The 16,852-nt window shown below is 35.7% G+C and overlaps 1 protein-coding gene across 4 annotated transcripts in view; it reads right to left on the reverse strand.

Annotated features, from left to right (window-relative positions):
* Nucleotides 1–16,852, reverse strand: part of RPS6KA5 (ribosomal protein S6 kinase A5) — a 126,252-nt gene that overhangs the window by 41,340 nt on the left and 68,060 nt on the right. For 2 of the 4 annotated variants that reach the window (XM_048950098.1, XM_048950097.1), the window contains exons 2-5: nucleotides 14,648–14,719; nucleotides 4,579–4,797; nucleotides 1,419–1,534; nucleotides 642–749 (exon numbers count right to left, since the gene is read on the reverse strand). In XM_048950098.1, the coding sequence (XP_048806055.1) occupies nucleotides 642–749; nucleotides 1,419–1,534; nucleotides 4,579–4,735 (381 nt within the window). In that variant the 5' untranslated portion in view covers nucleotides 4,736–4,797; nucleotides 14,648–14,719. Of the gene's footprint in view, nucleotides 1–641; nucleotides 750–1,418; nucleotides 1,535–4,578; nucleotides 4,798–14,647; nucleotides 14,720–16,852 lie in introns of those variants that run through there. The other 2 variants (XM_048950101.1, XM_048950099.1) reach the window with 1 other exon arrangement.

Here is a 16,852-nt window from a genome sequence, read left to right on the forward strand (position 1 = left end):
TCCCATATTTCAACATCTGATACCTAAAGTGAAAGCCAGAAAATATCTATTTTTAAATTCTCTCAACAGCAAAATCCTGTGCAAGTTTGACTCTCTGAAATCTAAAAAGCATATCTGGAGATAAAACTGTACGTTACAAATAATTAATGTCAACAGACAGTGATCACTGGGTTAGGTACTAGGCATGTATTTAGTAAGAGATAAGCTTTTAACCTAAAAGCTTGCAATTAAGCTTATCAAAAGTGACACGCATGTGAGAAAAATACAAGATAATAATACAATAATTATCATTAGCCTAAGTAAGAGTCATAGCATACCATTTGCCTAGTCACTGCAAAGTATTAGCACAGACAAACATTTTAAAAAGGCATCTAAGAATGACAACCTAAGTGACTTTAGATCTCCTTTTGCACATAAAGGGCAGCACAAGGGAGGTAAAGACATTTCAGGGAAAACTAGAAGAGATAAAAGTGTCTAAAAACCCTGGCAAGCCAAAGATCAACGAATTGAAAGCTTAAAACCCCGTGAACAAAGACTACCAGATAATGTTCTTTAAAGACAATGTAGAGAAGACAATGAATGCTATTATGATTTAGTGGTCAAGCTGGATTCTGCCCTCAACTGAAAATTCAAATACTCACCTCATCAGTAAGAAACTCCTTACTCAGACCAAAGTCTGTCAGCACCACGTGGCCATCAGAATCCAGGAGAATATTCTCAAGTTTTATATCGCGATATATAATTCCCAACTGCAAAGAGAATTTAAGTATTTCCAAATAAGTGCAACCATGTCAAAGAAACACTGACTGCATTTCAAGATTAAGAAAATGAAATTCCCATTATTTAATCTGACACCTCAATGCTTACCCTCCAAAGGGAGAATTTTAAAGTGTCTTTGAAGAAAAACCTTTGAGACACTTGTCAACTCTCAGAAATTAATGCACCAGGTTTTGAAGATTGAAGCACAAAATATGTCCTTTGCGTATAGAAATAGCTGACTACTGACTACAACTGAAGTAATTCTGAGAACATTTTTTAGCTTCAGAACTCTTTCAAAGAGCTGTTTCACTGTATCAAAACAAGGACAATTGAACAAAAGCACAACCCAAACACTGATCAAGTTTACTATAAATTAGGTTTGCTGACATATTCAACCATTTGATAGAATTAAAAATTAACCATGATTTGTCAATAATGATTCTTTTCACATAGGCAAGAATGTGTAGCCTTCAGCTGATGCACATGAATACACATTTTATTGGAAAGTATTCTTAACGATTCAACTAATTTCTCCCTTTTGTAAAACGCCTTTGCATTTAAGACTAAAGAAATTATCCTAACTTTATACGGCACAAAAAGAACATAGCTGGAGCACAAAATCAGTTGCAGTAGCCACTAAAACAATAAACTCACTTTACCTTGTGTAGATGTTCAAGTGCCAAAACAATTTCCCCAATGTAAATTTGCACCTCATTTTCTGAGAATCTCTCTCTTTGTGAAAGATGAGTGAACAGTTCTCCTCCATTTATATAGTCTAAAAAGTAGAGCAAAGATCATGTAAATCCACTTTCTGACAACTTAATTTTCTTATTTAATAACTTAAAGCACCAATTAATATTGCAAGAAGATGTGCCAGGATCAGATGCTTTTATTGTACCATTTCAACTGCAGTATTTCATTGTGCTGTACAATACATAATTTCCTTCTTAGAGGGGTGACAGAATAGTGCCAGATTGAATAAGCAGCAAAGCCATAAAGTGAACCTCAACTATCCATTAGTTATGAAGATTTCTTTTGCAAAAAATCTGTTTTAGTTTTTCAGAGAAACAAAAAACAGAATATCAATGACACCTGTGTCATGAAATATTTAAGTCCAACAAGACACACTGACATTATAAAAGGCAATTCCAAAGAACAGGTATTGGGTAAAATAATTAGCTATATGCAATTACAGATTTTAACCTTCATAAATAGAATGTGAATAGCAAAACTTATTCAAGGAGATTTCCACATACATTCTTAACTGGAAACCACACTTTCATTATCTACAGGACACGATGGGGTGGTTTTCCCCACTCAGGGAAGGGAAAAAACAATGCTTCACTGTAACACAAACCCATTTTAGATATAAAGTCACTAATTATAGCAGAATATATTGAAGTCATTCATCATTTATCAATGTAGAACTGTTACAACAGGTCCAGAAGAGGGCCATGAAGATGAGCAGAAGGCTGGAGCACCTCTCCTGCAAAGAATAAGCTGAGGGAGCTGGGTTTGTTTAGTATGGAGAACAGAAAGCTCTAGCAAGATTTCATCGTAGCCTTCTGGTACTTATGAACATGAGGGAGACTTCTGACATGGCCTGACAGTGATAGGAAAGAGAGAAATGTTTTAAACTACAGGAGGGGAAGATTTAGATTAGACGTTGGGAAAATTTTCACTCAGAAGCTTCTGAGGCACTGGAACAACCTGCCCAGAGAAGCAATGGATGCCCCATCCCTGGAGGCATTCAAGGCCATGTTGGATGGGGCCCTGGGCAGCCTGATCTGGTGGGGGGCAGCCCTAACCACAGCAGTGGGTTGGTGCTACATGGGCTTTAAGGTACCTTTCAACCAAAGCCATCCTGTGATCACAATAGCTTAAAGTTGATCTAAAAATTTGAATTGGCTCCAAATCCTGCATTCTGGAAAACTGTTGGAAATGCAGCTGTATGCCTGCAATTGATTCAGATTAAGTTACTACTGCTATAGAATCCAGCAGCATGCAGGCTTCTGGTAAGTGTTACTATAGAGTCCAATTCTAAAACCCCTAAAATCTGAAATTAAAATGTTGCTCATTCACCAAGGCCAACTGAGTATAAGGCAGACAGAGACTGTTTTCCCTGAAAATTCATAAGCCACTGAACCACAGAATTCTAATATTACAAAGAAGTAATTTACAAACATTTATGTATGATTTTCAAGAAACCATTATATTATTTTGTCAAGGAAATCATGAAGCTCCGATGACTTTGAAAGTAGCTTCAGGCCACACAAAATAGGTTTCTCGGTTGGTTTTTTTTGTTTGTTTTTACTGTTATGAAGGGTGGATAAGAAAAAAAGACAGCCAGAACAACACACTATACAACTTTTCCCATTTCCTGCTAAAAACAAAAAGACACACAAGAAAGAAAAAGACATTTCTAGAGCAACTGTTACTTTGAGAATGGATTCATAAAGACTTTGTAGAATAGAAAAACACAGTGAACAAAGCCTTTAATCATACATCACCTTTGAATTTTTTTGCTTTAAACTGAACCTTAACGTTGTGTTATGGTGGGAAGTAAATGCACACGCTCAGTCAGTGCTATCCACTGCATGATCAAAACTACCACACTCCCACCAATTTGACTGTAATAAGCACATAATCCCAACCTTCAAATGTTCCTTTAATATGTTCTTGTATCTCAACTCTTATCTTTATGATTTTTTTTTTTTTCAAATATTCATCTATAAATACCAGAATAACTGAAGATGATACTCTTTGTGATGAAGAATCACAAAGCTATTGGAGCATTTCCAGTTTGCTTCATCTCTTGCATCCTTCAGCCTCTGACAGTATTTCATATATGCCTTAGTGTCCTTATCAAAGGATCCTGTGAAAACCATTCTTACACTTTTCAACAAGAATCTAGTGAATACTTCATTTAAGCTCAAGTTCCTCAGGCAATGGTTTTATCCCACTATAATATACAAAACTATGGTAGGCATATAGAACACCTTCCTAAGAATTGACAGCTAGTGGGAGAGGATTCATACAAGCTTGCAAATGCCAGACAAATAGATGTGGAAAGCAAAGTGTCAAGGTCAGAAGATTATTCTAATAATCTAATAAAAATTGTTATATAGCATTCATTATCAAGTATCTCTTGTAAATGGGCATTTAAGAAAGTTACTAGAATTTACCAAAATGAAGTATAACTGTACAAAAGCAAGTAACAGATTAGAGTTAAAAACAGTAAAAAGTGAAACGTGCACTGTTTGAAGTAGGAGGACCCCAGAAATAGAGTCACATTCAGTCGCTCCACCTTGCCAGCAACCTCTGTACCATTTACACAATGGCACGACACAGAGAAAATATTCATTTCAATGTTCATGAAAACATTTTCATTTGTAGTAGCAATCGGAGATTTCGCAGACAACTAATGCAGTGTTATAATAGCAAAAAAAATAACCTACAAGATGAATCTAAGTGCAAGAAAATGGTTTTTTTTTTTTTAGTAATTTTCCATCTCTGTTTTAGGCAGTGACCACACCAGTAACTTACAACAAAACAAGTATATAATACTTTTATTTTTCCCCCCTTAAGTCACAGTAGAGGACTGAAGTTCAAACAGGAAAACCACAAATAAAGGCACTGTTGAAGGCAAACAGCATTTTACTTCCTATGCCCTCCCATACAACCTCCAAACACACAGTACTTAAGTCCACATGAAAAAACCCTAAAAACATTAAGGAGATATAAGGATAGATTATTATATTTGATTATCATATTTTATTTTTTCATTAATAATATAGTTGAATGCTGAAAACTACTTACCTAAAATGAGATGAAGCTTTGTATCTGTCTGGAAGGCATAATGCAATGTGACCAAAAATGGTGACTGCCTAATGTGTTCCAATACTTGTCGTTCTGTCCTTGTGTGCTCAGTTGTTTTGGCTTTTTGAACTATTGTTGCTTTCTTCAGTACTTTCATGGCATACAACTTTCCAGCATCATGGCCGCTTACTTTCCTTACTAGGAACACTTTTCCATATGCTTAAAAAAGAAAGAGTGAGAAGAAAAACAGTTAGACTACAAATCTGGTAGATACCTTGACATTACTGCTGATTATTCATGTTACACAATATTTATCATTTGGTCCTCATTTCAATTATTCTTTGTTACGCCAGCGCCAAAGTTCCAAAAACTTTTGGAAGCTTTTTCAAAAAGCCTATGAATTCTTCCTGTTAGTATTTAGAACATCGGAAATTTAAGTCTGTTCTGGACTTAAAGGAGAGCAAGGTAGGGGAATGTTCTCAACATAAATTTCCTGAACACAAGCAGGAAAAAAAGTCATCAGGATCAAAAGACAGTCATTCCAGACTCCTAAAGCACTGAATCTAAGTGTTCTGTTTACATACTGGTTGAAAAGACACTCCACATCAAAGAAATTAGGAAGCAGCAAATACAGACTTTTTCTTTTTTAATCAAAAGGTTCTCACAGACCAACAAATTTGACATCTCTACAAGACAAAGCTGTAGGAAAAGCAGCATTCAATTTAGCGCATACATGAACAAAATGACATGAGAAAGAATGAGGGTTACATTTGAAGATGTAATTATTACTTCTATTAATAAATTCCTTAAGGGAGTCATGAGGAAAGAAGCATAATATAGCTGACTTATCTGGGTATTCTAAAGTATATGTCTCTTCTTACAAAAGAATCTTAAAAATATTAAGCAATTGCAGTTCAAAGAGAGGAGCTCACCATCAATTAAAAACATATTAGCAGACAAAAAAAAAAAAAAAAAAATCAAAAGGCTAAAAGCAAATATTCAGCTTTTAAGATGAAAAGAGGGCACCACAAGAATTTGTCCTGCGTGATTCAGTCATATCTGAACTAGAGCGAGGAAGTTAGCGCTACGTACTACAACAGATGTCAAAGCTGACTGCTAAAATGGCAAAAACAAAATCAATAATAAGTAGCTGAATAATAACATGGCAGATAAAATTCCAAGCCAGTAAATTAGTAATCCACGTGAAGATAATCATCAATTGGACATACTTTTCTAACTGTTAAAAACTGCCATTACTATAGACGTTGCAATGACAAACCAGACCCCAATGGCTAGTGATTACCCTAAAGACAAATAGCATGGGAGACATTTAGTGCAGTACGCACAGTAATAAAGGGGGAAAAAATGGCACAGATACACCACAACACAAAACCAGAAATATCTACTGCTGTGGTATGAAATCTTCGTGCATTCCCATCTTGAGTAATGCACACTATTTCAGTCCTCCTTGCTTCTGCCCCCAGAAACAAAAAGTACAGAACTTCAAGTTGCAGAGATGAATTACACTGATTATTCTAAATACAAAGGGAACTGAACAAAAAGTCTTTTTATTCAGTCTGACAAAAGTAGAATACTGAAGATGCTAAAAAGTTAATCCAAAAAATCTGCAAGAGGGTAAGCAAAGAGATAGTTTTCATTGTCCCTACAAATAAAACAACTAAAAAAAAACATCAGGTATCAAAACTAAGAAGAGCACAACACAAATATTCAAATAAGCTTTGGAATCTGTAACATTATGATGCAGATGTCAAAAGTGCAGATGACTTCAAAAAGGTTATATAAATCCTCAGGGGCAAGGAATTTACAGAAAGTACTGCAGAACGTGCAGAGTCTCCCGCTCAGGCAGGCCCCAAGCTGCAGCCTGCTACAGGCGTATGAAAAAAACCATCACTGCATGCCTCTCCATGTTCTTCCAGAGTCACGAGAGACAGAACCCTGAGCCAGCAGAGTGTTTGGCATAACCCCTGAGGGGCCATTATCATCACATCACATTCCCAAAGAGAGCCCTCAAGCATCTCAAAGCTATAAATGCGCTACATAGAATACACTGTCCTGATGGGAGACACGGATCTTTAAACACACTACACAGCACATACAGCTGCCAAACCACAACTGTGCACAAATCCAGTTTTTTCCTAGATAGGGAAAAGTTTTGAGTTACAAATACTTCATTTATATCTCTGCATGTTAAGAATGGCAGAAAAAGCCAGTATAAGTTAGTTGAAGCTTCATCTGATGTAGGTGACAGATATGAGATGGCAGGACTTCCCACTTCCTCCCCAGAATTTCAGTATTACACAGCACTCCCCAACTTCTGTTGTAATTCTTCTGTAGCGTGCCAGTAAGTTGGACTCAGCATCCAAGCTGGTCATCAAGAAACAGGTAAACATAGACCTACAAGATCACCACAGGAAAAAGGGCATGGGCCATAAATCCTCTCATGATGGACAGGGACAAATGATCTGAATAAAAGCTGTATGCATCACTTATTCACCTACTTTCCAATACTGAATGTTGAATTATTTTTAGCATCTGAAAAACAGGTACTACAATTGATAGGATTGCTCTTAAAAAAAAAAAAAAAAAAAAAGAACAAACCCCAAACCACCACAACTGCTTCCATAATAGCTATTTACATCTGTTGGAGTTACTGCTTAAAACAAACAAACAAAAAAAAAAAAAAAAAAAACACCAAGCAACAAAATCCAGTGTGCAGAACGGCTTCAGCTTGTTTCTCAACTGCTTAAGGGAACAGACCCAATTTTCACTGATTTCCAGCTGGAGCTTGATCCTTAACTGTCTTCTGCCTCTTTAAAAAGCACAGGCTACAGCATAACACAGAAGCTTGCATAGGTTCCCAAAAGGCAACAGCTCTATCAGAAATGCTGGAGAATGTTAAGTTACACTAAATTAATTGAAAGCCTCTACATTTTAACAGTTAGCTACTTTTATCTTTGGTTATACATTAATGTATCGCAAACAGCAGCACTCTAGTATTGTATTAACAATGTGCTTCTACAGTTTTAAATATAGTGCATAAGATAAATTATGCAGTAAATGTATGAGCTACACAGAAGTCTCTAGAAACTATACCAGCGTTAACTTAAAAGAATTTGCAATACAGAGCTTTACCATGGTACAAACTGTTTCTTTAGAAATCTGAAAATGACTGACGGCACAAGGGTTCTCAATAGTTTTCATGAGAATAAAGCTTAAGTAGCACTATTTTAATCAAATGACTCATGACACAGTCAATGCCACAATCTCCAGCACCCTATGAGAAATCTGCTTATAAAGGCAGCACTGCTGCAGCCATGTGAGTGGCAGCAAGGAGAAGGCACACGGGCTTATGGCAAGAATGCTCTTACCTGATAATCTTATTTCAGAAAGGCTTTTTATCTCTCTCAAAGGACCACATTTTGATGTTCATCCTCATAAAACTACTTGATACATATACCAAGCTAAGGCAGAAATGTTTAGCCAGCAATACATTCCCCAACAGAGAATCACAAACACTCAGTCACCAAATATTTGATCCCAAAATTAATTTACAACGTATTAAATTGTGGAAGAACTAAAAGACTACATTAAGTATGCATAAATAAACTAGATAGGACTGATTCTTATGGTTTTTTAAGTGGAGCAAGACAACGAAGGTGATTGCAGATTGATACAGATATCAGTCCTTATAAAACAGGGGTTAAGACTTCTTTTCACAAATACCTTTTTCATGAGTATTTAGTAATACACACTATTGTATGTAACAATTCAGCAAGTAATCAGAATATTCACTTATCGAAAGCCAATGAACTAGAAAAAATTTTGTTTGTCTAAATGCAAAAGACATTAAGCCACTGCATCATGCCAGCTAATTCTAACAAGAAAAAGAAAAGCAATTCCTACTGTTGATAGCACACAATTGGTTTTGTGCTTTTTTAAACCCACTAAAACTTGACATTTATATACGGAAGAGTTTAAAGTAGTATTTTTAAGTGCTAACTCAAGGTAAATTACATTTAAATTACATTTTCACTGTCAGTGTAAGAACAATCATGATACAGCAGTAGCACAAGGCTCAGAGGAACAAGATATCTAATATATGAATGCATTTCACTGTTCTTGTATGAACGCGTGCCTTATGACCAATTTCATCTGAACTTCTTGTTGTTGACAGTGCATAATTTAATATAATTAAAGAATTCTGAGGCAGAGCTCCTACTGTGCAGAAACTTGTCCACATACATTAAAAATCAGGATGCAAAGACAGAAAGGCATTCTGCTCTAGCAGCTAAAAAAACCAAATGGTAAAAACAAAGAAAAAGAGCCAGGCAAAAACCTCAAAGATTGAACAATGGCATTTTGAAGAAGCAACTGCAATTCTCATTGTTCAGCATTAAATAACCAACGACAACTCATTCTCTGCCATCTTCCCTTACACATCAGACACACAAGAGTCTATAACGGACTTTTCTCAACACTATTAAAAATAATTTCCTTATTCCATCAAGCAGCCAAGCCAACAATGATAAATACAAAAGGCGGAAAGTGGTAAAGAGGGTAAGCTGCACCTTAAAAAAGTACTTCCTACCAACACGTTGCTTCTGTGGCCCGTTCTCTTAGGTCTTGTTTTCACTTTGCTTGCCTTAAAAAAAAAAATGTTTCCTGGTAAACAAGTATTGCAAACAATGTCCAAGTTTTTTAGTTTTAATTTTTGATTCCCTTCCAGAAAGTTCTTAAATGAAACCTTTCATTATTCAGATAACCTACTAGTGGGGAAACATCCCTCATCTTGCACTGTTACCAAAACTGAATTATTTTTTTCCAAAATTTCTTTGAAGACACTGCATGCTCCTGGAGTGTGATTACTAACCGATATCTGCCAGGATCATTTTTATACTTCCTTCTGAAATGCGGGATTGTATTTTTTATTCTTCTCCAATTAGGCTGCATGACTTCTGACTCATTAGTTCCAGTAAGAATCTTTGCTATTCAACTCCAATTTCACGTCCCAATTCTTTCAGAATTCTCTGATGGATGAATGGGATTAAGTTGTCCATGTTTCAGGTTCTTCAAGTGAACACAGTTCCTTCTTTTCAGTCTGCTCTTTCAGTACAGAAAAATTACTTCCTATTCCTAAACCTCCTCTCCAGTCAGCCAACCCACTTTCCATTCAATATACCTTACAGTTGTCCGAAGTAAAATGGTAATTTTAGTTTGGAATTATTTACAGGCACTCTCTGATTTGGGTTCATTCTTCTGTGCACAGTAAACCCACATCTTTCTTCTTCTTCTTTTTAATCTTACAGGAGAAGAATGTGTTACATTTTCTCCAGTACTTCTAAAAAAATCTAACTTAAGTTTGCAGTCTTAGCTTCGTCTGAACACTCGGACCTCTGAGATGGAACTACAGTATTCCTTACCCTCTAACAAGATTGTGAGCCTATTATTGAAATCTAACATTATTCCTACCAATTTACTTTGAATTTATATAACCTCCTAAATATCCTCCACATGTAAGTCTGAGATGGAATTCATGATTTAGTTTTTGTTTTCTTGGAGAGGCTTTATATCTTGATTTTTTGCTTATTTATTCTTTTATTTAAGCGTTTTATAATATCAATCATGGCTTATAAATGAAAACCTTTGTATTTTCATTGCATCTTTTCAACCAGCTTAGTCACTTTACAGTAGTTAATTTCCTTGAGTTATTGAAATGAACTTGGATAAGTATTAATGATTAGATATTTTTTTATTTTTACTGTCTAGCCACATAAAATTAATACACTTAAATCCTCATATGTTAGCAATTTCCATTTAAGCACTTAATTCTCAATGATTACACACAAAAATATTTTACGTATGACAATTTCATTCTCATTTATCTTCATTGGGGGGACTGTAGTTCATCGGGCACACCAGATTAGCAGGGCTCACGCTCAGCAGCCACGTGCATTCTCCCTTAAGCACAACTGATGGCCTGATTGAAAGTGGCACTTATTGAAATCAGAAGCAGAAACAGTTGAGCAGAAAAAGAAGGAATAATTATGTGTAGCAAAATGTATCACCCAGAAAAATGCATTTCTTATTGTTAGTATTTCTAATAAGCATTTTATAATGAAGTAAATAAGCCAAGCAGAAATGCATAAACCACTGCAGCTACCTCCTACTACCGTCCCCTTCAGGGCTTTTTGAAGGGTTTACATTAACCTGACTGCTAGGCTCTATAGACTGGATAGTTTGTCACAGGAAAAAAAACAGATAGGAATAACAGCTGGAAACATTAATTCCACGGACAGGAAACATGAAAATTCCACATCAGCAAAGCTGCATAGAAACAGCTGAAGAAAAGGATTTAAATGAGAACAAAAAAGCTGGAATATCAAAAGGATATACTACATAGAACAAAGACAAGGCAGAGAAGTCAAGTAAACAGTAATTCGCTCCCAGAGTAGCGAGCATATTATTAATAGCTTTATTAGCAGGCATATTTCTGTGTATTTTGTTCTACTGATGTAAAAGTTTATTGATTTCTATTACAAGTTTATCATAATGATAGCACATTATGATCAACACAATATAAAGGGCTCCAATTTTGATTAAAGGGCCACTAACTCAGGTTTCCTTGAATTTTCCTGTGAGACTAAGGTGGAAAGAGATGGATGATTACGATGTTGTTGTAACACCAAAAAGTAAACTGTAACCAGCACACTGCCAATCATGCGTGTAGAACAAAGGAGGCATACTGGAATGCAAAAAGAAAGAAATGCAAATCAAAGAGAAAGTGTGAGATTATAGTAAGCCATAGCTTGAAGAAACACCATTTTAAAAATAGCTTATCTTAATTTATTGTAATTTTAACAAATAAACCTTCTAAAAAACAAAATTAAAAATCAAGATAAATTAACTTTCACTGCCAACATCTGAAAGAACACCACACCAAACCTATATATAAGCTACCATAATCACACATGCTTAAGCATAGTGTAATTTCACATATTTTAAATATCATCTCTACTTACTACGGTTGTCTCACACCAAACTGTATTTTAAACTACTGTAATTAGTTAAAAATAATATTTACAGACGACACATAATATGCCTGACAGGCATCAATACATAACATACATTGACTATACAGTGCATCTACAACACAGAGTACGTTGAAAACAGTGCACTCTGCTTAACTCCACAGAGAAGAATTTTGAAAGCAGAAACTCAGCTCTCATTTAGCATTAACAGTATTGCAGTAATACCTCAAAGCTCTCATCAGGATAAGGCTTTTCAACTGCCAGAATAAAGATAGCTCTCGCCTAAAAATAGAGCAACGTGTAAATAGAAGCCATGAGATGCCCCCTTTTTCTTTTCTCTCTGATTTGCTCCTAAACACAAAATAGTAGCCTTTTTGTCACCATGAATCAATTTGTCTAAAGTGACATCAAAAGTCATGCACATCTTCAACTTCATAGAACTTACAACTAAAAGAATCAAGCAGTTCCCAAAACTTCTCCCCCTTCCCCCTCCCCAAACAAAACAAAAAACACAAACAAAAGAGCTCTCCCATCTCATCCATATTTTCATAGTGATAAATCACTAATGAAACTACAAGGGCTGCTTGGACAAGTGCTTAGGATCCAAGAGTCACCCTGCCACCACAAACACCCTACACCATTTGAAAAACATCTGAAATATTCAAATTTCTGAAACAATAAAAAAATATCATTTCTTATCATTTTTTCCCCAGAAATGTAAAAGCCATCTAATAAAACCTAAAGCTTGCACCACAACCAACAGGCAGTTAATCTTAAAATGGCATTTTAGCTTCATCAAATTAGGTTGCCAACACACAGATAAAATTTGAATATACACTGAATAAAACATCCTCCATTCTTATTCTCGTGGAATAAAAACCACAGAACAAAGTAATCAATACAAAAGCATGCAAACACCCTCTGACCATTCTTTTTTTTTTTTTTTTTTTTTTTTTTTTTTTTTTTTTTTGAGAGCAATCCTAAGGATGACAGCAGAAATGCAGACAAGTAGCTTTGGACAACAGAAACCACATATTAATTGAGGCTTTTAGGGTATAATTTAATGCTAGTCTCCAAAGACAGCCTGCCATTCCAAATACTTCTGAAATGTTGTGATTATAGATAGTTGTCTTCATGCTCTTTATCATTCCCTCAAGCAAACATATATTCTGGTACAAAGAACTGAAGAGCAGTCATAGTCATTTCTCCAATCTCAATTCAAGTATGAAAACAAGAAATTACAGGCCTGAACAGGACTCTCACAACTCCCGATACCACACAGTTAAGATCTTGTAGCAAAGTTTTCATGTAAACACTTGGTTAGATTCTTATTAATAGCAGCTTTGATAAAACAATCTCTCTGTTACAGATGCTGCAAGGGAAAAAAAAGCAATGCATGCTGCACAGGAGAAAAATACATTAAGTAAAATAGTGAATATATACTAACTGCATATCCCCAGACATTTCACATGCAGCAGATACTCTGAAATTACATTGAAATTTATGTCGAAAATTATGTTGAAAATTAAGATAATGTTCAGAGCTGCAAAGTTTCATTGACAATATTTAAAGAAGAAATGCCAAGCACTGGTATACCCTGTTGTTAAATAACACACCACTCATTCAGCAACCTCCCTCAAGGAGAGCAATATTTGCTTGTTGCAACTCCCCGAATGCTTCTCAGTAGGAATTGAGATGTCCTCAGCAAGAATACCTAGGTTGGAGAATCTGCCAAGAACGATACAAGTATGACTGACTGTGTGCTGGGACGAGCAATGAAAGGACCTCCTCAAGACCACTACAGTCCTGTTCCCAGGGATTCCATATCACTGCAAACACTGAAGTTTCAGATGGTCATTTCCTGGACAAGCAAAGAGAACTTGCTCTCCCTTAAGACTCCAATGGTCTTAAGATTTCTTAAGGACATATCTTAAGCTACTATGGGAACTACCTATTAAAGCAAAGCAACATGGATTTCCTAAATACGACACAATACTTCCTCCAAAACATCCCTTCAGAGTACCCAAGATGTCCTTGGCTTTCTGAAGTTTGCCTGGATCTTTCAGTCAGTTCTCAACATAGTTTGAAGCCCACCAAGAGGATGCCCCTGGAGCAACCTAACTACTAGACTACGACAAAGATAGACAGATGGGTTCCCTTTGGGTTCTTCACATACACAAATATTCAAGTCTTCTTGCCTCCTATCATCAACTACTGAAATTAAACAGCAGGAGTTCAGTTGTTATGAAGCTTTTTAAGTTTAAATTAAAAAACAAAAATTACTTCAGAAATAGAAAAATACACTGTCAATGATCTAATGGCATAATTTATATTATGTCTGCATGACATAAGTGTGATCACCAAAAATCTTTGCTCCTTTCATAGGAGTAATTTGTGCAATTACGGTCTCACTGCTAACTACTCATATGTAAATATGCATTTAGTCTGTATGCATTCCCAGGAACATCCTTTCAACAAAGGGGAAACAAAGTTTTAGGGCTGCTAACATACGACATGTTGCAGACTGATAGGATGCTGTAGGATTACTTTCTGTAGTCAGCAGCATCACATTAAAATTTACAGTACAACAGTGAACATTTTCAATCTTAAAAACTACTGGGGCTTGACTACAACAGGAAAAGACTAGTAAAATTTATGTCAAAACATATAGTTGGACTGGAAAATGCCACTGAATAGTATATTGAAGCTGCAGATTTTTCAGAAATGCATCAAAACACAGTTTGAAAATTTAATGAAGTTATCAAGTTTGTGTCTTAACTTAGATCAGATTTTTCACCAACTGTACTATACCTTCACAAATCTCCATTACTCCTTTTTTGAAAGTATATCTTCAGCAGACACTTCAAGCTTTAATATCTGACCTCTAACTTTGCTCTATGTTTGCTGGAAATCAATGCATCTTCATAATGTTACAATTACCAAAAATTCAGTGAGAAAACAAAACTATACTTAAAGAGTAATGCTTCCAATACTCAATTTATAAAAACAATGCATCTTACCCCCAGTTCCAAGGACTTTTAAGAGTTCAAAGTTCTCAATGCCAACTTTCTCTGCATGGCCTGTCAAATTTGCTGAAGGAAGGAAAAAAAAAAAAAAAAAATCACATCAGATATGCAATACATCAAAACACCATATTCCTACAAGCTTTAGTAAAAATCAGTTAGCAGCTGAATGAAATAAGCAGCATTAAAAGGACATTCCAGCAGCATATTGCACTACTGCTTGAAAAGCAAGGAAGAACAGTACTTAATGTCTTCATAGAATTCTCACTGAAACCCACCTAGTCCAAACTTCTGCTCAGGTGCTCATGCTGCTAACAGCTCCAGGGGCTAACATCCACAACCTTCCCTGTGCAAACTGTTCCAGGCATTCATCCACACCAACAATAATGTATTTTTTCACTAATACGTAACAGGCATTTCTCATGTTTCAGATGGCACCCGTTACCTTGCATCCTACCACCATGCACCACTGAGAAAAGTCTAGAACTGCTTGCTATGTAATCTTCAACAGTATACTTCTAGAAAGCAATCATATATTTCCTTAATCCTAACATCCTCAATATTACCGTGTTCTTGGATTACATGGCATTTAAACTGATGTAAACAGAGCTCCAAGGACCATTCATTTAACACAGAATTATTAAGTGTACAAAGACATTTTGCTACGACAGAAAGGGAAAGACCTTGAATCTACAAGGCCAGCACATGTGGAAAAACCTTAAGCTGAAACGGAGTTTTTTCATTGGCTGGGGAGTCCGGGAAGAGAGCTCCATGTTTGTATTCTGTACCACTGAGTATATTTTGTCGAATACATTCTTCTAAGCAGGGAAACAAAGAGCCCTATTTTTTTTTTTCAATAAGCTGATGAAAGAAAGTCTGAAGTAGCTCCAATTTTTTCCATCCCATTCCTGTCATAATATTAGCCATCCATTTCTATTAACACGATGTAATAAAGCTGCTCGGTGAAATTATACAGATTAAAAGTAGGAAGCCAAAAAAGTAAAGAAATCTGATTTTCCGAGCCAAGTTCAGTTCATGATCCACTTTAACAAGCAGCTGCATAAACAGTTTTACTAGCAGAATTAGGGATGCAGTATCAAGCACCAGAAGCTGCATACGCTGCCACAATCACTAAAAGAAAGACTCATAGTAACTAAAGGCTGGTTTTAGAGGAGAAAAAAAAAAAAAAAAGGAAAAATAAAAAGGAAAACCAACAGAAGATGACAAAATCATCTTCCTCCTTTCAAACCAAACCAGAATGTGATGTCTGAGAAACTTCATAAAGACCACATGCTTTCTGAATTCACTATCAAAATTCATATTATTTGTTGAACTGTAGTAATTCCAACAGCTCAAAGCAAATAGAACGCTAGACTTCAGAAAGACATCTCTGTGCAAAGAACAAGCAAGCATAAGAAAACCACACTAAATAAATGAAAAAGAAAACTCATGACTTATTCCAACAATCCTAGGAATCTGTAAACACACACAAATGCATCCACTGGGGATAGGCTAACAGTGCTCTCGTGCAAAGCACTGATGAAATCTCATCTGAAATACCATTTTCAATTCCTAACATCCATTTTTATGGGGGATTAATCAAGCTTGGAATAAGCAGAAAGAACACTTAAAATTACCAGGAGATTAAAAAAAAAAAAAAAAAAGTCTAAGCATTTTCAGAGTTTTCTCCCTTGTATGAGTAGAAGTACATGACAATTGCAGATGCGAGCACACCTACAAGCTATCCTAATATTACATGTAATAAAAAACAGATCGTAGAGAAATTATTCTTGAACTGATCACAAGAGTAGTTATTAAAATACAGAAATACATTTGGTAAGCAAGATTTAGTGCCAGAACTATTTACAAATCAGTGAATTAATATGCATCACATGAATTAAACAGAAGCTTGCTGTACTATTAGCAGCAAGTACAGCATTACAGTAATTGCTGAAGTCAGTAGCACGGATAACATACCCATCTACCAAGAGTGAGGTAGACCCAGACTGAGTGAATAACATAGGTCGCTCTGAAAGTCACCAAAGAAATTCAAGACAAAACTTCTCTAGACTCTGGCTCAATAAATGCTGAACTCAGAACAGTTAGAATTTTTTTCACTTCAAAATCCTGATTCCAAACTTCCATTATGCAGTATTCCAAGAAGGTTTTTTTTACCATCTGATGCACTTGAAGAACTGTCAG

This window comes from Lagopus muta, chromosome 6 (genome assembly GCF_023343835.1).
Source record: "Lagopus muta isolate bLagMut1 chromosome 6, bLagMut1 primary, whole genome shotgun sequence".
Lineage (NCBI taxonomy): Eukaryota > Metazoa > Chordata > Aves > Galliformes > Phasianidae > Lagopus > Lagopus muta.